The sequence below is a fragment of the Cyprinus carpio genome, chromosome A11, assembly GCF_018340385.1.
Source record: "Cyprinus carpio isolate SPL01 chromosome A11, ASM1834038v1, whole genome shotgun sequence".
Classification (NCBI taxonomy): Eukaryota; Metazoa; Chordata; class Actinopteri; order Cypriniformes; family Cyprinidae; genus Cyprinus; species Cyprinus carpio.
The window spans coordinates 13,976,703-14,002,354 of record NC_056582.1 but is presented as its reverse complement, the minus strand read 5'-3'; the positions used below and the strand labels follow the sequence as shown (position 1 = coordinate 14,002,354).

Genomic DNA, 25,652 nt, shown 5'->3' with positions numbered 1-25,652 from the left:
AGTTCTTAATTTTATATTAGCACCACTAGTACACAGATTTGTGAAAATGTCATATTTAATTAAATAAATGTAATTTTTTGTCATTTTTGAAAATTCAACCAATTTTGTTTTATATATAAATATATATAAATGTTTTATATATAAACTTTTTTTCTTAAAAATTTCTAGAAGAGTTTTTAGTCAAAATGCATCGTTTGTTTGCATTATTTGAGCTAAAAAAGGGAATTTAGCACCAATGTTATCACTACCATTCAAAAGTTTGGGGTTGGTTAAAAAAAAAAATATAACTCTATTATGTAATTTAATCCTGTGATGGCAGAGCTGAAATTCCCTTCACATGATCCAGAAATTATGCTCATTTTATACATTTTTTACTTACTCAAAAAAGAGAATGTAACACTGTTTAATTAGCATACACACTTTAATTAGAATGCATATCCTAATTAACTGGCAACCCAGTTTTATCATTTTCTGCCTTTTCCCAGTGACAGGAGCTATACTTTTATGTTTGTCAGTAACATGAACACTGAGTGGAATGACTTGCCTCAAAAGGACCAGACAGACACAAGTAGTGCTGATAATATCAAACTGGACAGATTTTAAGATTACAGTGCAAATAAATTAGGCTATCACTAGTATTAAACATGCATGCATTTGCCTGTTTCATCTGATTTCTGTAGATGAAAAATGACTAAAGTAAAAACGAAAACAGAGAATGAGAATAGACAATGAAAGATTATATGTTTTGTGTTTGTTTTTTGTATGGGTGGTTGGACAACTGTGTTTGTGAACGGCAAAATCAGTGGGAGCGGGTGTGGCTGGAAAACCGCAACTGCTCTTCCCCCCTGTTTTAGATCTTTTAGTCAGTACACACAGCTGCTCTATCTGAATCACCTACATCACAGACAGACTCTGAGCTGTTCAGAAGCAGCCAGTAAGAAAGGAAGGAAGCAGGGGAAGTGGAAAAGGGGAGAGAGGGAGAGCAACAGAGGGGGGCGTTGGGCACTCAAAGCATCGAGTTGTCTCGAAACTCTACGTCGTTCTCTGCCATTCTTACAGACCGCCGACAAGCCGTCACTTCAGTGGGGAGAGAGAGACAGGCAGACGCGCGCACACACATGCGTGTGACACCGGCATCAGGTGTGTGTCATGAATGCGTTATTGTTTGTTATTTCACGGCGACAGCTGAGGTTTTATGGTTGTTATTAAAAAGTCTCTGAGCTGCGTGAAGTGCTGCGGTTTTTACCACAGATGTGTGAAAGGTCTGAGAAATGAGGCATAGTCAAATTGATGACAGTGCTCTCTCTCTCTCTCTCGCTTGCTTTTAGTCAAGTAAGAGTATAAAGTCTGTATGCTTTCCTTCAGTGGCTTTTTGTTTAGAGTCACAGTGTCGTGCTTTATTGTTTGGTGGATATTGCTTTATTGTTTTGGTGGACTTTTTTTTTCTTACAGTGACCTTTAAAAGGGTGTAGATTAGTGTGAGATTAGGAGGTCTGTTCAGGTTGTGATAACTGCGAGTAGAGAACAATAATGGACTTTTTTCCAGTCCTCTCCAGGCCCTTTGTAAACGTCGGCACAAGATAATCACAAGCTGATTTTATTAACATGACTCTAGGCGGTCATGTGGGGCAAAACTAAAGATGGATTTTGTACTCACAGGGCCTTGTAAACCTTACTGTTCTTTTTGACTTTGAGCAGATCTTTAGACAAAAGATGTTAATGTAAGATGTGAGTGTTTGGTTTTTAATAAATATTTTGGAAAATAATATGAATGTTTATTTACACAAATTAAATTGAGGCTTATCATATTTATCAGCAAAATGTTGGCCATTTGCCAGCTTTTTCTCTACAGTTTAAAAACAGTGTTCACAGATAAGAATAGTCGACATTCATGATCTGATCTACAGTATTTATGAATGCTATATATGTATATAGTCTGTAATTCTATTCATCTATTCTTTAAGAATCCTAAAACACATATCAGTTTCCAGAAAAAATGCAGTAGCTCAACTGTTTTCAGCATTGATAATAATAAGAAATGTTAATTGCAAAAATATCTCACCATATTAGTTATAATTTTTTTTTTATTTATTTTTTTATTTGTGTGTGTGTGTGTGTGTGTGTGTGTGTGTGTGTGTGTGTGTGTGTGTGTTTCTGTACACAGATATGCATGAGAAATACTCACATGGCCTTTGAAAGGAGATGATTAGTAGTACTAATGACACAAATCTGAATAATTTTATATCATACATGAAGATGCAGCAATGAACACTGGGCTAATGTTATTTTTCTTGACTTGTTGAAACGTACTCATTTTTAAGTAAACATACAAAACTAAAAAAAAACTAAAAAAAAAAAATAATAAAAAAAAAAAAAAATGAAAAGGCATTGTTTCAGCTTTCTGAGCACTTCTCCTGGCTTTCACAAAAAATTTTCCTAACTCATTGCAAAAGCATTTCAAGTGAGAAGACAAGGGAAAATAGAAAAAAAAAGTCCCAGGTAGGATAATGTAACAGTTTGGCTTGGCAGTAGTTCCTCTTAGCCTTATTTAGCCCTAGATTTGTACTTATGAGCAGCAATCTGGCTTTACTTTGTTTGCAGCTGGAAACTATATTTATAATATATATATATATATATATATATATATATATATATATTAGATTAGATGTTGTCAGGCCATATGTCAGTAAAAACTCATTTTCCTGTCCTGTCAGCTGTTATACTGAGCTCGTAGCACATGCTCTTCAATTGCATGCACAAATGCAGAAGCGTGCACTGTATATAATTTCATATTAAAGTGGAAATGAAACTACAAGCATGCAATGTCGTAGTTATGTTGTCAGTTAAGTCATGAAGTTACCAAAAAGGTGATCAAATCTGCCTTCAAACTGTGCATGCAAGTATTTATTATATAATATGAGTCACCTTTTGAGAACATATCTCTGAAATGCAGTGGTTTTCAAAACTGTCTTTGAGCAGCCCAGCACTATGTTCCTCATCTAACACACCCAATTCAACTGAAGTGAGTCAGAAAAGGTAAGGAGTTGTGAGAAAATATGATGCGTGACAGATTCACTTCATGTTCCGCAGTGGCAGCTTTTATAGCAGCCAAAATAACCTAATCAGCTGCTGTGATGCCTGATAATCCAAGAACAAAAGAAAAGAGAGGAAATCAATAGGGATTCGTCTATATTTAATTTTTATTTTAGTGTTTGATAACTTTATTCAATTTCTGTAGAATTTGAAAACATGCTGAGGGGTGTCGGACAGGGTGTAGTAGTGGAACTGTGTAACAGGCCCATGGCAAGTGGGGTCCCCTGTTACTCAGTTCCCTAACCCTCCCTCCCCCCACTGAACGTGATCTTGCAATTGCTAACATATTAAATGTGATTTTGTGATTGTGAACCCCCAAAGCAAATTCAGTGCACAGGGGCCAGAATTCCTAGCAACGGCCCTGGGCACAGGTAGCTAAATATGACATTTATTATAATGGGTTTATGTGAAGATTGTAGGGATGCATGATAAATATCATGCAATATTTATCGTGCATTGCTAGAAGATTGTTTTAAGTTCACTTAAATTAGAATTTGTTATTTTTAAAAGTCTTATAAATGTTGAAATCAATAGCTCTGAAAAAAAAAACAATTTCATAGATACTCTCCTTCAGTCATAAAAAAGATGACATTCAATCTTCAAATTAACATTCAATCTTCAAATATATATATATATGTGTGTGTGTGTGTGTGTGTGTGTAATTGATCATGAATGCAAGTCTTCACATTTTCAGCCAGATCAATTATTTTTCAATATGTGGTTTTTGTGATTATGTAACCTCTAAAATCTGCCCATTGTTTTTTGTTGTTTTTTGGTGGATGATGTCTTTTTTGTTTATTAATTTCTTGTTGTTTTTTTCTCTGAGAGTGTACAGGCGATTCGTCACTACTTCAGCATGTAGGAGACGTGTTTGTTTTGGCACCTTCAGAAGGTTTAGCTTGACTATGTGTCCTTAAATATATTTTGAGTAGATTATATTTGTTCCTGTACTGAATTTGTTTGAGAAGCAGATGTTTGAGAAATAACCATGAAGAGAAATCTTTTCATATGGCGGCTCAGTTTTTTGCATGGTGCTCTGTCTGAGTGTGAGTTGCTTTTGTTGTGAAGCGTATGAAGAGAACAATGAAAGGAAGCACACAACCAGGAGGTCGTAATCCCTCTTTCTTTTCCACACTTCTTTCCACACTTTATTTCCTGCTGCTGTTGGCCTTAAAACTTGTCTCTCAAATGGCCTGAGTGGGTATGAGTGCTGATGTAAACTGATGTTGAGTTTTATGGTAACATAATGTTGCATAATAGCACAGCAGCCAGTTTCTGAACTTTGTATGTCCCAATGGTTGGTTTTTGTTTAAATTAACAGATTTCAACTTTTTTATATTTATAACGTTATATTGAAGGTCACATTAAAGTCCTGGAAAAATTTTACCATTCCATCATGATTTATTTTTGATACTTTTCAAATGCTTTTTATGTATGCATTTTGTGTAATCATTATCTTAGATCCAGGCTTTATTAAGCTATGGAAATCATAAAAGTAAATATATAGATTATTGAATTGAATTAAACTGAGCTTTATTGACAAATGCTAGACACACACAAGGATTTTTTTTTCCCTGGCAATGGAGCTTCTAATACAAAGTAATAATATATATACTATATATATAATAATAATTTAAAATGTATAAAAGACAGCATAGGCTTAGTGAACATCCATCATTTGAATACAGCCTATTTTCTGTTATGCAAAAATTGTTAAAACCTTTTTTTATTATAATTTTTTTTAATTGGAATTCTCCTGTGATTGTATGTATATACACTGTTGTAAATTGTAAGAGGACAAATTAAAAAAGCAAATGAAACGAAGGTAGGAATATTAGGAATATTGCTTTAAAAAGGTTTATTCTCATTCCCCAGGGCAATAACTGCCCATACAATATTTGAAGAAACACCCATCAACGTTAAATATTGAAGAAAACTAGTTTTTTGTTATACTGCAAAAAAGAAAATGATGCACAGTTGGATTTCACACTACTGTGTTTTCAAATTTGACATTATTGCTTTATGATTTATGCCTCAGGTGTGTCACCACCCGTCATGTCAGGACCTTAGAGACAGCAGTCCCCTTCACCTCTGTGAGTCATGTGACTCAAACTGCCATCCCGTCACCCGAGACGGCATGCTCTTTGATAGGCACCCACGGTTTGACCTGCAACCACAAGGTAAAGCTCTCTCTATCTGTTTTCTTTTTCAGCCTATCACTTGTTTCAGCAATTTTAATTTAGATGAAAAATGAAAATAGATGTCAGCCGTCATCAAGATGAGCATGAGTGTAAAGTGTAAAGGTTAATTATGATAACAGTCTTCTGGCAGGATGTTAGTGTTGCCTCACTTCCTCCCCCACAGGTTCCATCCTGGCCCGGAACGTGTCCACTCGTTCCTGTCCACCTCGCACCGGTCTCCCCTCTGACATGGAGGACGGAGAGGATGGATACTCTGACCTAGGGTCAGTTCTTTTTCACATTAATCCCTCCATTATAACATCCATTATGGGCACACACTTAGGTTTTCGCCAATGTTTGTTTTAATGAAAGAGGAAGTCTGTGTACTTTCAAGTGGCGTCATCCACTGGAGAACATCTGGGATGGGACTATCTATTCCTTGAAAAAATAACCACCATTCATAATCAAATGTCTTATCCTCTTGCACCATTCACGTATTACTGCTACTATAATCAATAGAAAATGTAAACATGAATCTAGTTCAGATTCAGTTCACTGCCCATTTTTTGTGGATGCTGTAATGCTGACTTTTTTTGAACAAGGTACGATATATAAATTTAAATGCCTGTGCTTGATTAAACTAGGTTATGGTTAGTGAAAAAGACACCTTGGCATTCCTTGTAGGTTCAGTCATTTTTATTTTTTATTTTTTATTTTTTTGTGCTTCTCAGGGATCGCAGGAGTGGAGGAATGAAACTGGTTAAAAAGAAGACCAGACGCCGACACACAGATGTAAGAAAGAATTACAGTTCTGATTTTTATTAAGTCTGTGTACTGCTTTTCTGTCTCAAACAAATTATTTGGTTTTGCAGGCAAGATTTTGAGACTCTGAGTCAGTACTCTGACCCTTTCTTTTTCTGAAAATGTAATCATAGTTTGTATCTACAATAAATGATAGCTTGTTTTCCTAAAGCATAAGCTGATTGTCCATTCTTCACTCCTGCAGGACCCCAGCAAGGAGTGCTTTACTCTGAAGTTTGACTTAAATATTGACGTCAGCATGGAGATCGTCCCAGCTGTGAAGAAGAAAACCTTGAGGTGATTTTGTGTTTGAACCCCTAGGTAGTGCAATAAACAAATCAATGCATTTAGAATCATGGTTAGCTGACCTGTTAGCTTTGTGTTTCAGAGAAGTCCTGGGAGCTGTATTTGAAAGAAAAGGCATTGAGCTGTCACGGGTCAACCTGTTCCTAGATCAGTCTAATACCCCACTTTCACTGGGATTTGAAGCCTACCGCTTTGGTGGCCACTACCTCAGAGTACGAGGTAATGCCCTGCTGCCTTCTAAACAATACTGTAAAATCAACAGACAGTACTCTGTGTTTATTGACTAGTAATCAAATTCAGAACAGTTGTATCTGATTACAAATAGTCATGTAACACTTGTGCTCAGCTAACAGTCTCAGATTTAGGTCAACAGTAAAGAGTAAAGGAAAAGTTATTGTACATTTGACATTATATCAGTATTGTTTTTTACTGCATTTTTCTGGTACTCCAGCTACAATTTCTAATGACTAAATCAAAAACTATATAGACACAATCTGAATGGATTTTGAACATTTGAATGTGTGATTTGATGAGCTGGAGCATTTTATCAGAGAGAAGGAGAATTTTATACTGATGCGTCATTTTCTCAGGAAAAAAAGGAAGGACATGTCATGATTTAGAAGTTTTTGTAATGGCATGATGAAAACAATACTGTATGATTTTGACTTTTACACTTGAAATGGTCATAGTACTTTTGCATTTCTTATATTAACATTTATGGGTTTGGCATAGGCTTTTATCCACAGCAACCTACAGTGTATTCAAAATATAAAATTCATATGTTCCCTCAGAATCAATAAAAAGCTATTTGTTGAAATAATACATAAATCAAACAGAGTTGGAAGCATAAAATTCTCAAGATCTTATGATTTAAGAATGACCCAAAGAACAGTCTGAACTTAAAAATAATTTAAAATAATTCTATGAATGAATTCTGTATCATTTATCAGCAGGAGAATTTATCAGAAATTAGATAAATATATGAGACATAATCACAGTGCATAAATTACAATTGTGTGTGTGTGTGTCTGTGTGTGTGTGTGTGTGTGTGTGTGTGTGTGTGTGTGTGTGTGTCTGTGTGCGCAGCTCGACCAGGAGAGGAGCTGAAGGTAGAGAGGTGTGTGAAAGACCCCCGTTCTCTCAGTCTGCCCACCATGAGGTCCGCTAGCACACGAAGTTCCTCTACTGACCGAGCAGAGCACGGCTCTCTGGGACGCCGAGAAGCGGCAGACCTGCTAGTTGGCCTGGTAGGTCACTCTCTCTATACAGGGGAGACCGAGGCTAGTTGTCACAAGGGCTTTGTTTTATTTTTTATATATTATTTTTAATATATTTTTTTTATTTTATTTCATGAATTGTTTCGTTTCTTTTACTGTTTAGATTTTATTGAAAAGACTTAATACCAGGTTCCATGGTGACAGCTTACCCTATTTAGTGTGACAGCATGCCCTACAATGTGTTCAGTAAATGCTATTTTATTTATTGCGCATTAAAAGATGAAATGCTTGATTGTTTTTTGCCAGGACACACTACCATTCTAAAGACTGAGTTTTTAATGTTTTTGAAAGAAGTCTCTTATTCTTACCAAGGCTGCATTTACTTGACCAAAAGTACAGTTAAAACAGTAATATTGTAACATAATTAAATTTTAACCATTTTCTCATTTCTAGTTTAAAATGCTTAAAAATGTAATTGTCACATTCTGCTACTGTGTGGGAACACAGAGCGAGGAGACCAGGAGTACTAAACCAAGGAATTTATTGATATCACAGGAATCACACATAGCACAGGGAGCAGACACAAACAATAACAGACGCTGGACTAAACACAGGGAACACTATTTATACACAGCACAGGATAATAGGAATACGAGACCTGGGATCAATAGAAATTACACGGGGAACATCTGGGATGAAATCAAGATAATCAGGACAGGAACCGGAAACTAACCAAATATGGGCATAGGAAACACTTGAGGAGCAAAAAACACACAAAACACGGAACAGAGTCTGACAGTAATTTATTCCTGGGATGGAAAAGCTGAGTTTTCAGCATCATTGTTCCAGTCTTAGTGTCACATGATCCTTCGGAAATCATTTTAATATGATCAATTTATTATGATCATTATTAATGTTGAAAACATTTGCGCTGCTTAATACCTTTTTACATGATTCTTTAACAAATAGAAAGTTTATTTTAAATAATTTTTTTTGTAGCATTGTAAAAGTCTTTGCTGTCACATTTGATTAATCAAAGGCATCCTTGCTGAATAAATAATTTATTTCAAACTTTTGATCAGTAGTGTATGTGCATATATAGAAGAAGATTTTCAAAAAATAACATAACCTTTAGAAATATTCTCTAGAGTAAAAAAAATGACAACTAGCCTCCGTCTCCCCTTTCTCTTTGTCACTCTCTCGTTCATTCTATAATTTCTGTCACATCCAGTTTTTACTGTTCTTGTTGTAGTGTATACTAGTATATGATTTATCTCATCTGAAACCCGGCATTTTCCAAAGTCAATGTTTTTAAGTGCTTACCGCAAACCCAGTGAACAACTGACTCATTGTTTTATGACAATCTTGTGTTGCCACCTGTTACTAATTCCCGGTGTAACTCTCAGTTAGTGACTGCAAGGTTTCTAAAGCAGCCTGCCTTTATTTAGGATCATATCAGAGATACATCCAGGGTTGAGTTTGTTTGAAAAAAGGGATGTGTTTCGGAAATGCTGATAGTACTGCCAAATGACTTGACTTCCACGTAAGCAACATGTGCCAGCCTGAGTATTCAAGCTCAAAATCAAACAAACATACCTTCCCAATAAAGCAAACACACGTCCTTTTGATAGAGCACAATTCAATCCTGTGAAATTTTGAATGTGTTTTTAGGCCTGTGCTGAAATCCGCCACCTCCAGTTCCCATGGAGCATTTGCATACGATATCAAACAGGAGCAAAGTTCAAAGCTCATGACATTTTATTTCCTTGTGACTCTCCAAAAGTTCTGTCTGCTTCATCAGCAGTTCAGGGGGCACAAGGTTAACCAATTTCACCCAGGATGTCCGTGATGGAAAGTCCTGTGAAATTAGTTGGAACGATTGGCTCCTTATTGCAAACAAACTCTTTTTTTTTCAACAAGAACAACAGAAATAAATTACTTTCAGCAAAATGTATTTGCTCTCATTCAATCCTCACACATACCAACCCTGTTTCAGCTCAGATTAATGTGATTTGTAATGACAGGTGCAGTTTGCTCTGAAGATATAATGCAGCAGTGATGTTTCTGTAAAGTAAGGCTGCTTTTACCATACTGAGGTCAGATCTGTGCTAACCAGTAAGTCTTACATAACAGGCCATAAAAGTGATTGTCAAGCCATAGAGAAATGATAAGATAGCGCCATACAGCCGGTTAATAGCATCTGGAGAGGCAGTGGTGTGTGTCATCTCAGTGAAAGATGGAACAAAGCGGAACCGACTGGCCAAGGAAGAGTGTCAGGAGTGTCGCTCCACCTTCCATCAGCATTGGCACCGAGGTCATATCAGAAGACTGATGCATATGCAAAGAGATACACATGTGGAACAACACAGGAAGGTAGAGAAGAAAAAGAAGAGCAAGTTAGAATTTTTAAAGGACTTTTGAGATGAATTTGAGTACAGTCATCATCCACGATGTTTCTTTTTTTATCCATGACTCAAAACTACAGAACATTTGAAGAGGACTAAATCATTCACAAGTATCTTTTATACCAGATCTACTGGAACTACTCCATCCAGACCTTTACATCTTACATCTTTTTGCATGGTAGAGGAACCCGTGCCAGCGTGGAAATGCTGAATTTTCGTCAGAGGACATGGAATGTACCCAGCATGTCAACTTTACCAGAGGTTCCAGGTGGAATGCTGATCCACTACAGTCCTCTGAATGAGCTTCCCCGGATTCATGCCCACAGGCCTCGTACTACGGGGCTGGTGGCTGCCCGTGTACAGCGCTTCGAAGCTGGTGACGTGCCACCTCTGCACCCAATGCCTGTGACTATGCCAACTTCTCCTAACAGTCCCACGTATCCCCCGGGAGATACTAAACAAGGGATCAAGGTATTTCTGCATTATACAGGTTTAATATCGGTCTCAAATCCTCTAAGTTCAGGAGAAGACTGTAGTTTATTTTCTCTAAAAAATGTTAAGTAACCAAAAAAAAAAATTACTTCATATGGCAAAATCTAAATTAACTTCTTACATTGTATTATGTCATATTAGTGTTTAATACAAAGTAGTTTCATAAAAATCAGGTACTGTAGAAATAGCTATATCTAAAGGCTCATTAAATGATACTGTATGTATGCTCTTTTTTATGTGAAGGTTCATTGAATGTTAATTTATGTGTGATTCAGCCAAGTATGGTGACCCATACTCAGAATTAGTGCTCTGCATTTAACCCATCCGAAGTGCACACACACAGAGCAGTGAACACACACACACACTGTGAACACACACCCGGAGCAGTGGGCAGCCATTTTATGCTGCGGCGCCCGGGGAGCAGTTGGGGGTTCGATGCCTTGCTCAAGGGCACCTAAGTCGTGGTATTGAAGGTGGAGAGAGAACTGTACATGCACTCCCCCCACCCACAATTCCTGCCGGCCCGGGACTCGAACTCACAACCCTTCGATTGGGAGTCCGACTCTCTAACCATTAGGCCACGACTCCCCCTAGGAAAATAGCTATATCTAAAGGCTCATTAAATGATACTGTATGTATGCTCTTTTTACGGTGATTTACCATTTTTATGTTGTAATTCCCTTTATGTCATAAGGTCATTATCTTTTGTGGGAAACAGAAACCTAAACGATCTCTTTTGTTATCTTTATGCGGAATCATATGATTAGAAGCATGTTTCTTAATTGGGAAATCTGGGTAAATGTGTAACAATGTACAGTACAGAAGCACCTGGAATGTTTAACTCTTTTGCTGGCCTAAGTGTATCTTTCTTTATTTCTGCATGTGTAAAATGTGCCTCGTCTTCAGAACCTCTTAACTTATTTATTGAAGGGGGTGTATTGTGGATGTTCTGCAAGCAATATCACATGAGTAAAGAGTGCTTTTACACAAAATAAAATTCTTAAAACACAAAATTCTATCCCAGTGAGATTTAAGAAGATGACAGAGAGCTCAGCAGATAGATCTTGCTGTCCTTACCTGTTCTCAGTGTTGGTTTTGGACAGTTCAGAGAGACTCTCAGTAAAATGCAAATTAGGCCATTATGCAAATTGTGCAAGCACCTAATTAGTCACAGTCATTTAAGTTACCTTTGGATTTGTCACAAAGTGAAGAATTGTGTGCTGTGTCTCAGAAGACGGGACCCCAAATGTGTTTATATTCACAGTGCATTTTTAACACTTATCGGTTCAACCATCATGAGATGTTTTTCTATTTAAATTTGAAGTGTGTTTGTTAAAATACTTTCTAACAGTTCACCCAAAAATTACAATTCAGAGATCATTCACTTGCCCATCATGTTGTTCCAGATCTGTATGACTTTTTTTCTTCTTCTGTGGAACACAAAATAAGATATTTTAAGCGATATTTTGATGTTTAAATTTTTGGTTTTGTCAATACACATCATAAAAATACAAACAATAATAAAGGTTCTTTATTGACATCAAGGGTTCCATGAAGAACCTTTAACATCCACAAAACCTTTAAATTGCACAAAGGTTCTTTACAGTGGAAAAAAATTCTTTAGATTAATAAAATGTTCTTCACACTAAGGATTTTTTTTTCTTTTAAGAATTGTTTGTAGTTAAAGAACATTTTTTCGGGGGAAAAAAATTCTTTATTTGCATGAGTGCACAGTGAATGGCAATGGGGTCCAAACAACAATTTCATTGTATGGACCAAAAAAAACCACATGTATTTTTCAAAATATCTTGTTTGTTGTTCCATAGAAGCCATACAGGTTTGGAACAACGTGAGAGAGAGTAAATTTTTGAGTCTCCTTTTAATATGCAGGAACAATAAATGTAAGCTATTTATAGGTTGATTTCCCCTAAAAGTATACACCCTGTGGCACTGTTAAAGCATCATTACTTGCTGACTAGGACAATGACCAATTTGTCCTACCAAACTGATTCTGAAAATATCCGTGCTGTTTAAAAAATAGAAGAAAAAGCTATGCCACATACATCAAGCAGCCGTACGATGCCCAGCATCACTATTCCCTTTTCTCCCTCTGCATTCACAGCAGATGTGCATTAAACACTGTTTTGCAGTCAGCTCATGTCACTCGTTCAGTGCTGTTGATTTTAAAGCGAGCCGCTGCTAGGATCGGTTGTTTGAGGTAGTTGAGGTAGCAGAAGGAGCTCCTCCTCCCCTGCTTCTTTCCCCTCTCTTCCTGCTCACACAATAGGAGGGCAGGATTCTGCAGTTACTATGACACCCAGCCAGCCCTCCTCAGCAATGCAGCGGTCTACCGTTCAGTCCTCTCAGCCTCCTTCAGGTTCACTTGCACACACATAGACGCGCAAGCCAACGAGCCTGTAGAAGTGGATTTGAATGCACTAGTCCTTTGACATCAATGTAGCTTTTGTGAGGCTGCAGGAGGGAAGCAGGTTGTAGGAGATTCATTCTGGGAGCAGCATGGGCCTGGCTCTCTTTTGATGTCTTGCAATGCTGTGGACTGCCTTGGAAATGCCTCTGACATCTACGGTGAGCTTTTTTTTGCTTGTCTTATGTGTTTGACCCTTTAGCTTTGTCTGCATGGTTTGTATAAACAATTTTTAATCAAATATGAATGTTAAAAGAGCATCTGTCTGGGAATTGATATGGAAAATGTTGCCTGCAGCACTTGTATTGCTCTTTCTAATCGAACTCCCACATTTCTTAATAAATATAACCAATATAATGGTTTCATCAAGCATATTGGCTCATTTTAAAAGTGATTTTATTAGCGGATGAGCCAAAATCTAGTTTTTGGCATGGTTAAGTGTATACAGAAGTCTCTGTGATAACTCTTGGAAATATAATAACATAGACCAAGACAGTGTCAGCTTGTCATCTCTGAAGGGTGACTTTAATTAGTTTTCTGCAGCCAGTATTGTCTGTCAAATGTAGCAAGTAGGGGAGCACTGATTGATCAATGCTTTTCAGAGATCTGATGAGTGAATTTCTCTGATCAAAGCAAAGAACATATTGAGTTGATCTAGAAATGTTTATCAATCTGGGAAAGCAACAAATGGGCTTTTGTCTTCATCGTGAGGTCCATCTTGGGCACAGAACATTCTGTCTGAAACATTGGCATTGTCCCAGAACATTGACGAATGAATTGGCCTGAAGATCTTGAAGATATTTCTCTGACGGAAAATGCCAGGTTTGTTTTTAATCCATTGTGATTGCATTTTCCATTGAAACGAAAGGCATCATCAGAACACAATGTCCAAGTAATGAGCCCCAAGGGACACTGAGTGGCTTTCCCTGCTACACTCATGCATTCTTCACTTCTTTCCATTGTCGTGAACAGGGAAAAGCCTTTCCCCTGCTTTCCGAGACATGCCTTGTCTCTTTTCCTGTTGTTGCTGAAGGGTTCCTCTCGCTGGCTCGGGTCACAGGGTTTGCTAATTCTTGTCAGTCAAGTCTCTAATGCTTTAACCTTTCTGAGCAGAGAATGTTGGCAAAACCCAAATGGCCTTTTCACCTTTTGACAGCTGAATGTGCTCCCTAAGGTCAACAGAGTTGTTGTTTTTTTTTTTTACGCACATGTGCCATCCCATCCTCAGGTGAAAGATGTCCCCGAACGTACGGAGATGATCTGAGAACAGGCCTGTCTTTGTTTATGTATAAATGTCCTGAGTGTTTTGTTTGCGCTTCCTTACCTGTCAGAGCCGGGCTACATCTGGCACTTAAAATTCCACAGTTTAGCCTGACGACTTCAAAAAAGGTGTTTGCTTTGACTTGTTGTCAAAGTTAGTATGACAGAAGCGTTTCCTCTGTGACTATTGCTACATTGTTGGTTTATTCAGCTTGCCTGTGTTTTGTTTGCTGTTCAAAACAAAATAGTTTATTATGCAACATTTCTGCCAGTTTTTTTTTTTTTCCCTGAATGTGATCAGAGGTTAATTTGTTCCAGAGACTGAAGATTAATAAAGTAATTAAAGTGTGTAAATAATCAAATGAAAACAATCATTCTGTAAAGGGCAATAATTTTGAATAATTCTAAAAATGATAATTAAAAATAGATAAATACATGATAATAATTATATATATATATACAGTATATAAAATTATGTTTTAAATAAGTAACCCAAATGTCAATAATAATAATATTATAATTAATAATAATAATGATAATAATTATTATTATTATTATTATTATTAAAAAAATAATTTTCATTTTGTTGTTGTTGTTATTTTAAAAATTTTAATAAATAATTGTCAGTGTTTTTTTTTTTTTTTTAGTTTATAAAGGCACATGTAAAATTTGGTAAGTTATTAAATTTTGTTTCGGAGATAAAGTAACAAGTGTGCCAATAACTAAACATAAAGGTACACTTTTTTACAATTCTTCCTTCCTCTGGGAATCGAACCCATTACCTTACAGCGTTGCTAATGCCATGGTGTAAAATATTTGTAATTATTTATTATTAGTCAAATAATTAAAAAAAAAGAAAAAATTATTCATTAAAAAAACTATAGAACCCCCCAAGTTTTTTTTTCTTTTGTGTTGTTTTTTGTCCTTTTTACTTTTATGGAGGGTCCAGGACCACCCCAGCCCCTGCCTCGATTCAAACATTGGTCCCTGTTTACTTTTACTTTTCTCATCACCTCTTTTTCTCTCTTTCTCATTTCTGTCTGTGACAGGGTCAAGCGCGTCGGCGAAAGAACATGCCGGAGTTTCTGGGTGATGCCAGTGTCCCCAATCAAGACTCCATATCCCAGTTGAGCAGTTCTCTTCCAGGATCTGTAACGGGTACAGACCGCTGGAGGAACCGTGCCGCCAGCCGCTTCAGCGGCCTCTTCAGTTCCAACTCAGGAAATGGCTCTCTTGGGAAGGTAAGCATCTGTGAGCATTCAAGGGTTGTTTTACATGTGCAAGGCACTTTCTCGTATGCAAAACAAGCAGTTACATATTCCTGGCAAGCTTTTTGCAATTCACGCTTGAGTGAGTGTGGAACCACTAAGGAAGAGATATCAATTTGTCAAAGTATTGCTCCACTTAATGAACCAAAAACAGGAAAATGTACAAGTAGAGTTTTCCTATAAGTCCTTCCCTCACGTGCAGGACCTTTGGTGTTTTTTTTATTAGCATGCCCTAGAGATTTAGGTTAGTTGACACCCTGGCTGGCTCAGGAGTGTAAAGTTGGGGTCAAATAGCAGGCGGTGCTCTTTTCTTCTCTATGTGACTCTTGTAAAAATCACATAATAGCTTGAAGTTTGAAAACAATGCCTGCTTAAGGGTGACCACTGCTTATGAGATCATTAAACGTGCCTTGAGATTTACTCCATGCTTCAAACAATACACCATAGTGTTTATATATAATAATAGTAATCATTCTCATAATTTGTATAGGGTTTTTAATAGCTCATGTTATGCTTGGGATGCACAATATTTCAGTACCATTATCAGATGGGTTTAAATATTTAATTCAATGCTCAATATTGAATATTTAATTGATAATGCTCATTTCCCTTATTTTTACTTTCATCTAATGCTTACTTAAAGTTAATCTTTAAAAGCCCTGATAATTTCTTAACACTGTTAAATGTAATCTATTGCGAAATCAAAATAGTATAGAATAGTTCATTCAGTTTGGATTTCCTCTCCACTTTAAATATTTAAATTACTCTTTTTCAGGAGTGTGATCGCGTGGAACAGCTGCAGAGTAAACTATACTCATACACTATGTTCGGTTTACCCAAGATGCCTCCTCAGCTCTCGTTCCACAGAGACTCATGGGAAGAGGAGCCCAACCTGGAGCTAGAAGAGAGCTGGAAGCAGCTTTTGGACAATCCTGAGGTAAACACACTGCATATCGTTTTTTATCACTTTATTAGGACATTATATCCCATCGTAAATTGTAGAATAACGTCATCTGACTTAATGTACGATAATAATTCTGTCAGGTTAATGACCATAATCAGTTAAAAATGGTTTTATGACTTCAGCTTTTCCACTGATGTTTCAGTGTATCATGGAGATGGATGTTTTATTGCCCTTGTCGAAGTAACTACATGAACAAAACAGTGTTTCTTTTAATTATCAAGAAAGGTATACACTATACTCTCTACTAAGTGTCTGACAGATCAATCTTTTCTGTCTGAAGACACTTCAACTCTCAAAACTATTGTTAGTCAGACAAATAAGCATAATTTACTTTCTGTGAAATCTGTTTGCTACAATTTTGCTACATGTTGTTACCATGAGAGAGATATTCACAAAATGAGACATTGGATTAAGGCCATTTACAATGCACAGGTTTTCAAATTAATATAATTATATATATATATAAATATAATTTTAAATATTTATATGTTGTATTAAGGCCATTTACAATGCACAGGTTTTCAAATTAATATATTTAAATTTTTTTCTGAATTCTTTAATGAATAAAGAGTCATCCCGGTAAGTTCGTGCAAAATATATTGTTTTTACTTGTTTTTGTTTGTTCGTTCTTATAGATTTTAACCAGACGTCAGTGCCATCAACAAGAGGCCATATGGGAACTGCTTCAGACAGAGTCAGACTACATCAAGAAATTGCATGTCATTACTGATGTAAGAGCCCGTTGATGTTTACATCAGTGCATTATCTTAGTACCTGTGTAAATGTGTCTGATAATGTCATTGAATTATGTCTCATTGTTTTCAACAAGACCATGAGAGGACTTTATAATATTTATCTTGTCCAATGCTCATTGACTTCAGCATTTATGATACTCTTAGTTGACTTGTGACAGATAACATGTGAAACTTCATTGCACGGTATAATCAGAATCTCTTCCTCTTTCGCCAGCTGTTTCTATGTGGCCTGCTAAACCTGCAGGAGAGTGGTTTATTAAGTGAAGTCGAACCTGTGCGCCTCTTCAGTAACATTCAGGATATTGTGCAACTGCATACATCCCTGTGGGCTGAGGTCATGCTGCCGGCACTCGAGAAAGCCAGACAAAAAAGATCAGTGATCAACCCCACTGAGCTACACGAGGGCTTCAGCACTGTGAGTGTGTGCACACACTATCTCACACAGGAGACGCTGGTTGTTGTTGATGTAATTTTTATTTTTTTAGATTTATAGTTATAGTTCAAAAAATGATGATTTTTTTGATGTTAATTTACTCACCCTTAAGCCCTTCAAGATACAGAATCAATGAGTTTGTTGAATGTTCAGTGAATAGGTTCCGTCAGAATGAGAATTGAAACAGCTGATAAAACATCACAATAATCCAAAAGTAAAATAAAACTTCAGTCTATCAATTATCAAATGTCTTGTGAAATGAAAAGCTGCATGTTTGTAACCAACAAATTCATCATCAAGACGTTTTTCACTTCAAACCATTGTTTCCGGCTAAAATATGAGTCCATAATAGTGCTTCCTCCAGTGAAAAAGTTGTCTTGTTTTGATCAGAAAAGAAACATCTACAGATCAAGCACCGTTTACTAGTGAAAACAATCCCAATCAGTTGTAAACAAATATGTTGGTGGATTTTAATGTGAGAGGACAGTATGTGTATGGACTTTTTCACTGGAGAAAGCATTATTGTGGACTGGTATTTTGGCCAGAAGCAATGGTTTAAAGTTAAAACGGCTTTCACTTTGAAAGATATTAATTGCTGGATTGGACTCATCTATATTACTTGTGGATCATTGTGATGTTTGTTCTCTCATTCTGATAGCACTCATTGTACTATTTCTTTAAAGTTATCAAAATTGCCTCAAGATTTTTAAACATCATTTAATTGACCTACTTTCATTTTTTGTGTGCAGTTTGGTTTCCGATTCAAGCCCTACATCCATTACTGCATGGAAGAAGAGGCCTGTATGGAGTACATGCGCACTTTACTAAAAGACAATGAGCTCTTCAGAATATATGTAACTGTGAGTAATTATTACCATCTGTATCTGGCTGCTCTTCAGACAGACACATTAACCTTTGATGGATTCAGTCTGGCGGCAAATATAAAGGCACCTCTGAAGGTTTATTATATACAAGAGATATGAGAGGTCTTTAGTATAATAACCTGTACTGTGACAGCACCCTCATTATGACTCAGTGATTCTCTTATATTCGGCTTATGCTGTGAGTGTATGTTTATGATTGTTCACCAAATGAGATTTTCAATAAACTTTTCCATCCTGCAGTGGGCAGAAACTCATAAACAGTGCAACCGTCTGAAGCTGACAGACATGTTGGTAAAGCCTCATCAAAGACTCACTAAATACCCACTGCTCCTCAAAAGTGTGTTGAAAAAGACAGATGACCTGGCAACTCGTGAGGCCCTTAACAAAATGGTAAGAAAGGAGTTCTTTCTAAAATCTTTGCGATAGAGCACATGCACACATTATTCAGTAGTATTTTGTTTATTTTAATGTTGTTTACAATAGTGTATTCAAGCCACTGGGTTTTGGGATTCACAATAATGTGAAATATTCAAATGTCTAAAACCACATTTAAATTCTTGGATTAAAAAAAAAATAAATCTAAGAATTTAAACCATTTTAAGTCAAGTCGATGTCGACTTGTCGCTTATGACATCATTAATGAACAAATAAGCCTGAACCTTGAGCTGAGACTGGAGCACATTGTGCACATAGCTGTGCATATTTTTTCTTTTATTTCTATTTTCTATATTTTCATTGTCTTTATTATCTATTGACAGCCCCAAAACTACTATACACATTTGCTTTTGTGGTCAGGTGGCTGCTGTTGAATGCTTCATTAACAGTGTGGACTCACAAATGAGACAAAGGGAGGAAAAACAGAAGCTAGCTGCCATCGCTGGACGTATAGAGGCGTATGAGGCTGTGGAGGGGGCCAGCGAGGAGGTGGAGAGGGTGAGATGCATAAACTATGAGTCACTATCATAGCTTCAGAAGTTTTATATGAGATCTTGAAGAAACAAACAGCATGATCTGTTCGGAGTCTCTATAATCATCCATTGTGCTGTGCATTGATCCTTCAGATCCTCAGGGAATATAATAATTTTGACCTGACCGCTCCAGTCATGGGCGCCCCACCTGAAGAGACTCGTCAGCTGCTCCTAGAGGGAGCTCTCAAGATGAAGGAGGGTAAAGAGAGCAGGGTACGATTTCCTTCTCTTTTTTTTTTACATTTGTTTCAGGAAAAAGGAGCAAAGCCTGCATTTCTAAGTGCACTTTAGTAAGGAATATATTTTTAACTAACAGCTAATAGTTGTCTAAAAGCTTCTCACTGGTCTCCATTAACTCCTGTTTCCGACAGATGGATGTATACTGTTTCCTGTTCACTGATGTTCTGTTGATTACTAAGTCTGTGAAGCGTGTGGAGAAAGTGAAGGTGATCCGGCAGCCTCTTGTCATCCATAACATGGTGTGCCGAGAGCTGAAAGACCCAGGAAGCTTCCTCCTTATCTACCTCAACGAGTTTCGCTGTGCCGTTGCCTCCTACTGCTTTCAGGCCAACAGTGGCACTCAGGGCCGCAGCTGGATTGAGGCCATTTACAATGCACAGGTTTTCAAATTAACCCACTGCGACCTTTTGATTAATAATGTTTGGTTACTGTAACCATTGGCCTTGATTGTTGGTTTTAATATGAAGAGTTTTCCCATGCAGAACCAGCTCCAGAGACTTCACTCTGAGAACCAGAGAGATGACACAGATGACAGAGATGAGGATGAGACAGAAAGTAGCATGTCCACCTCTAGCTCTCCTTCAATACAGCACAGAGAGCCCTTAGGCAAGAGGTACTGTTTTCCTTATATACTGTATATATAGTATTTAGTCTATGTAGATTATTACTGTAGTTCAAACAGTACAGCATGGCACTAGCAAAACTATGGTTTCATTTCCTAAGTAATGCAATTTAAGTCATTTTAGATAAAAGCCTGTGCCAAATCTACCAATTAAAATGTAAATAAATAGATGATTAAAATGGATCTTTCTTGCTTAAATGAATGTATGTGTGTATATGATTACAATTTTCATAATAAATAAACATTTGCGTGAGCTGCTCTTAAATGACAATTTAATGAAATAACATAAGTACATGCAATCTAATAAATATATATGAATCTGAAATGTCATAAATTCATAAATATAAAAAAATAACATTGTGTGTGTGTGTATGAATAATATAAAAATATTATTATATTTGAAAACAAAAATATTATAATTTTCATTATGAATAAACATTAGCACGAGCTGCTCTTAAATGACAAAACTGAGTTTAACATCAAAGTACATCAATCAGTCTAATAAAGTATAATATATATAAACTGATACAGTATGTATTAATGCATTAATAATATATGTGCTAAATATAAGTACATCAAGTACATCAAGCAGTCTAAAAAATATTTTTTTTTCTTTTCCAAAAGCCTCTCTCTTTCACCAAGTCACTCTGATGGCTCCACAGAAACCCTTTCTGTGGCAGCTATGGAAGAAACGGATGAGGTTGGGTCCTTGTCGACTGTTCAGACTGCATCGCTGAGAAATTCCCTGCTGTCTTCATCAAGCCTGCGGGATTCCGTCTCTACTAGTAACAGCAAAACTCTGGAAGGTCTGAGTGATTTGGTCGCCACAGACCTGGATCCAGAAAGTCGCTCTCTTTCTATAGACAGTGCATATGGAACACTCTCACCTCAGTCCCTGATCACAGAGCTGGACTTAAAGGGGACGGTTTGCCAGAGCGAGGGAGAAGAGACCGATGCTGGGGAGGAAGAAGAGGCATTTGAGGATGATGAAGATGGTGATGAGGAGGATTCATTAACCTGGAACGGCTCTCAGATTACTGTAAATGAGTCCTACGTTTTAGATGGCCGTGCAAACAAAGAGGAGCTTGGCCAGAAGAATGATTTTTCTGTGATGTCTCAGGTTACGGGTTGTCGCTCACATACACTGCGGCGCCGTTCGCCCGTCCAGCCACGTCCAGACTACCTGCAGCACTTTGCCCTTAGGTCACGCTCCGAAGATGACCTCCTTCAATGCCTCACAGGTCCTCTCCGTTTCTCTGGCAGGAACAACATCAGCAAGAGCTTGACACACCTCGCCAAACAGACGTCTCACAGCACAGAGCTATTCCAGACAGACGAGGAAGACTTCCGTGAAGACCCCAAAACACTGTCGAACAAACTGACGAACACTCTTAGGAGAGCAGAGTCCAGACATGTGCAGAGGACCCTCAGCTGCCCCAATGGCCAGGCAGACTGTGAGATTAAAGAGAGTGAGACACCACCCTCTGGTGGTCTGGAGGAAAAAACGGACTTGGTGCTATCCCAGCATCCACTTCAGCAGCATAAGAAACTGACAGTGGCTCAGTTGCACAGGATACATGCTACCATGGTGCTCAATTCAACACTGACAGCATCGTAAGTCTACAAAAACACCTACTATTTCACATATTTGTCATATTTCACTCGTAAATCTATAAAAAATAAATAAATAAAATACATTTTTACACTTTATAATGTATAATACAAAAAGAATACTTTTCATAATTAGATTTATTAAATCTGAAATACTGTAAAAACATTAATATTGTGAAATTCAAAAGAAGCGTTTTAATATACACTACCGTTCAAAAGTTTGGGATCAGTAAGACTTATAATGTCATTTAAGGAAGTCTCTTATGCTCATCAAGGCTGCATTTATTTGATCAAAAATACAGAAAAAAACAGTAATCTTGTAAAATGTTATTACTATATAAAAGAATGGCTTCTATTTTAATATTTTTTAAAATGTAATTTATTTCTGTGATGCAAAGCTGAATTTCCATCAGCCATTAATCCAGTATAAAGTGTCACATGATCCTTAAGAAATCATTCTAATGTGCTGATTTATTATTAGAATTATCAATGTTGGCAACATTTGTGCTGCTAAATATATATTTTGAAAACTGCGATACTTTTTTCAGGATTCTTTGATGAATAAAAAGTTAAAAAGAACAGCATTTATTCAAAATAGAAATCTCTTCTAACAATATAAATCTTTGCTATCACTTCTTAATAATTTAGCACATTCTTGCTGAATAAAAGTTTCAATTTCTTTCAAAAAAAGAAAGAATAAAAATGTACTGACCCCAAACTTTTGAATGGTAGTGTATATTGTTAGAAAAGATTTCTATTTTAAATAAATGCTCTTCTTTTAAACTTTTTATTCATCAAAGAATCCTGAAAAAATATAATAGGTTTAAAAATATATACATATTAAGCAGCACAACAGTTTCCAGCATAATAAATCAGTATATTAGAATAATTTTTGAAGGGTCATGTGACACTGAACACTGAAGTAATGATGCTGAAAATTCAGCTTTGCATCTCAGGAATAAATTAGATTTTAATGCATATTAAAATAGAAAAATGTTTTTTTACGTCATAATAATATTTCACAATATAAATATTTTTCCTGTATTTCTGATCAAATAAATGTAGCACTGACGAGCATATGAAACTTTAAAAAAACAAACAAAAATTGTTCTGATACCAAACTTTTGACCGGTAGTGTATTTTCAATTGTAATTTATTCCTTTGAATAGCAAAGCTGAATTTTCAGCATCATCATTACTCCAGTCCCCAGTGTCACATGATCCTTCAAAAATCTTAAATATTTAAATATTAAATATTTAAATATTGCTGAATAAAAAAGTTCAAAAGAACAGCATTTATTTGAAACTGAAATCTTTACTGTCATTTTTTTTTTATCAGTTTAATACATACTTAAAATAAATCCTACTGACTCCAATCCTTTGGTAGTGTACATTTGTAAAGTAGAATTTGGTAATATTTATTGTATTACATTTAATTTAGTGCTTGTGTCTGGACATGATGATTTTTATTACTGAGAATGTTTTTTTCATGAAAATAAAATAGGTTTTATTTTTAATGCAAAATTTAATTTCAGTCGTGTATCCACAAACAAATTGCAGTTCAAACATGTTGCTTAGTCCTGGTCTTTCTTCACTAACTGCACATGGTAATTTAGCCATTCTTATAAACTTGCTATAAAAAGATGTCAACACTAGGCATTAGTATGTACCTCTCAAACTCTTGTCATCTCACTAATAGCTTGCTGACAGATTGTTCCTGCATGTTGTTACAAAACTCTCCCTCATTGTCCAGACATGCTCGCACAGCGTGTCTTCCTCATTGTTGATGTTCTCCGCAGAGTGTGGCACACCGTTAGCCATCAGTGTGGACTCAGCCCATTAGAAGACAATGTGCTCATCTGGTATAGCTTTTAATAGGTTCAGACAGTGATCTCAGTCAGTGAGGCACAGGATAGCCAAGCCTCTATTGTCTAGCCATTATGGGAAGTTGGCTTTTCAACATCCAGTGCTTTTGTCCCCAGTGTCTTTTATCTAATAATCTCAGTCTCCACCCAGAGTTATTAGAGAATTGGACCTTCGGAGAGAATGACTGGATCTAGAATCCTGAGTTTTTCACTTTTTTTCTATGCATTGTATATATTTTTTACCTTGTGGAAGGTCTCTAATTGTTCCCTGATGTTTGAGTGAATGATTTGTTGTTATGAAATGCTATGCAGTTGCTTTGAAATTATATTAAAGATGATGTCACATTACAGATATATTATTAATTTGCTATTTATTTTAACATTTTTTTTCTGTCTCTCTCTCTCTTTCTCTCTCTAGGGAAGTTTAGTGTTTGTGTAAATGAAGCTGATGCCATTAGCTGGTCTATTGGTGGGACTTAAACCAAGTCTTTGGTCCAAGACTACATCTGCAAAGATCTGTACCCAAGAGGAAGTACAACTCAGTGACTCGAATATAAACAGACAGAAACAGGGAGAACGCTGTGGAACTCAGTTAAAAGCCATGACCATAATTCAATCATTTCATGTTGAATATAAAGGTAGAGGGTTATATATACAAAGACGTTTTGTATAATAACTGTCTGACAAAAAGAGACTTGAGTTAATCAGTTTTCATTCAGCGATGCACCAGTCAGGGCTTTTGCAGAGTAAAAGGGACAGAAAAGAATATCATTGTTTCTAACTTCTAACTCTATTCCGTGCATGCCCTGTGATCTATTTTCACAAAAATATGACTGTAAACTCAGAAGCACTCTTAATCCCAGAATTGACCTGAATTGTCATTTTGCTTGAAGTGTCAATTCGTTTGACATCCTTGAGTCCTAAGGGCTTTTTTCAATTCTAGATAATGTAGCTCCTGGAACACCTAAAATAAAAATGTACTCTTTTAGGTTGTAAGAATTTACTGAATCTCACTTGTGATACGAAAAAAAAAAAAAATCCTCTGTGGACTATTTTTGCTTCAAACGCCACAATAATCAACTTGCATGCATTTGTTTTTTCAGTGTTCTGTAAATATGGTATTTATTGAACCTGCTTTGTTTTGTAGAATTTTTTTTATTGTTGATGCCTTTTGATTATGTTTCTTTTTGCTATTTGAATGGTTAGCACTGTCTCTGATTTGTCTGTTGACATCAAAATAAGGGCTGAATCCATGTCTTATCCCTGGATTTGATCGGTTTACATATGTAGCTTCAATATTTACAGGTTACAAATTTGCACAGTGCTTCTTAAGAAAGAAAAAAAAGAAGAGAAAACAAAACCTGCAAACTACCCATTAAAATGCTTCAGATGCCAAATCCACTGCCAAAATGCGTCCATTTTATTTATGAAACTGAATGAATGATATCTTCAAATGTGAAATTGCAATATTACAATAATCCACAAGGTGGAAGCAAAGAACTACCTTTTTTTAAATTAAATCTTTGACTTAATATGTTGTTTGTACAGCTGATAAAGAGATGTGGTCATGCAATTTATGTTTCCATCATCACCATCATCATCATTTTTATGTAAACCCATATATGAGCAGGCCGAGATGTAAAACCCACTAAAGGCAATTTAATGTTCAGAAATAAATGGGCTATGTGCTATATCAATAATGACAATATCATGCATTTATAATATGACTACTGAAATGATTAGAATCTGCTTCCACATCTTTATAGCCTAAAATAGCCTAACTGTAGAAATACAGTTGTCCTACTCTCTTTGCTGGCAGACGACTTTGGGTTCTTAGGAGAATGAGGCTGTCTTGATCAAGATT

General features: G+C 36.4%; 1 protein-coding gene across 8 annotated transcripts in view; it reads left to right on the top strand.

Moving 5' to 3' along the window:
* The window catches only part of LOC109065213 (pleckstrin homology domain-containing family G member 5-like), a 39,912-nt gene extending 14,723 nt beyond the window's left edge, over positions 1-25,189 (top strand). For 3 of the 8 annotated variants that reach the window (XM_042766364.1, XM_042766363.1, XM_042766360.1), the window contains 18 exons: positions 5,132-5,273; positions 5,458-5,557; positions 6,005-6,065; positions 6,280-6,371; positions 6,463-6,599; positions 7,467-7,627; positions 15,229-15,420; positions 16,223-16,384; positions 17,047-17,142; positions 17,381-17,581; positions 18,349-18,459; positions 18,724-18,873; positions 19,279-19,416; positions 19,545-19,664; positions 19,823-20,071; positions 20,174-20,304; positions 20,938-21,927; positions 24,207-25,189. In XM_042766364.1, coding sequence (XP_042622298.1) covers positions 5,231-5,273; positions 5,458-5,557; positions 6,005-6,065; positions 6,280-6,371; positions 6,463-6,599; positions 7,467-7,627; positions 15,229-15,420; positions 16,223-16,384; positions 17,047-17,142; positions 17,381-17,581; positions 18,349-18,459; positions 18,724-18,873; positions 19,279-19,416; positions 19,545-19,664; positions 19,823-20,071; positions 20,174-20,304; positions 20,938-21,927; positions 24,207-24,216 — 3,144 coding nt within the window. In that variant the 5' untranslated portion in view covers positions 5,132-5,230 and the 3' untranslated portion in view covers positions 24,217-25,189. Of the gene's footprint in view, positions 1-932; positions 1,141-5,131; positions 5,274-5,457; positions 5,558-6,004; positions 6,066-6,279; positions 6,372-6,462; positions 6,600-7,466; positions 7,628-8,620; positions 10,474-15,228; positions 15,421-16,222; positions 16,385-17,046; positions 17,143-17,380; positions 17,582-18,348; positions 18,460-18,723; positions 18,874-19,278; positions 19,417-19,544; positions 19,665-19,822; positions 20,072-20,173; positions 20,305-20,937; positions 21,928-24,206 lie in introns of those variants that run through there. The other 5 variants (XM_042766365.1, XM_042766362.1, XM_042766361.1 and 2 more) reach the window with 5 other exon arrangements.
* Positions 25,190-25,652: the final 463 nt, after the last annotated feature.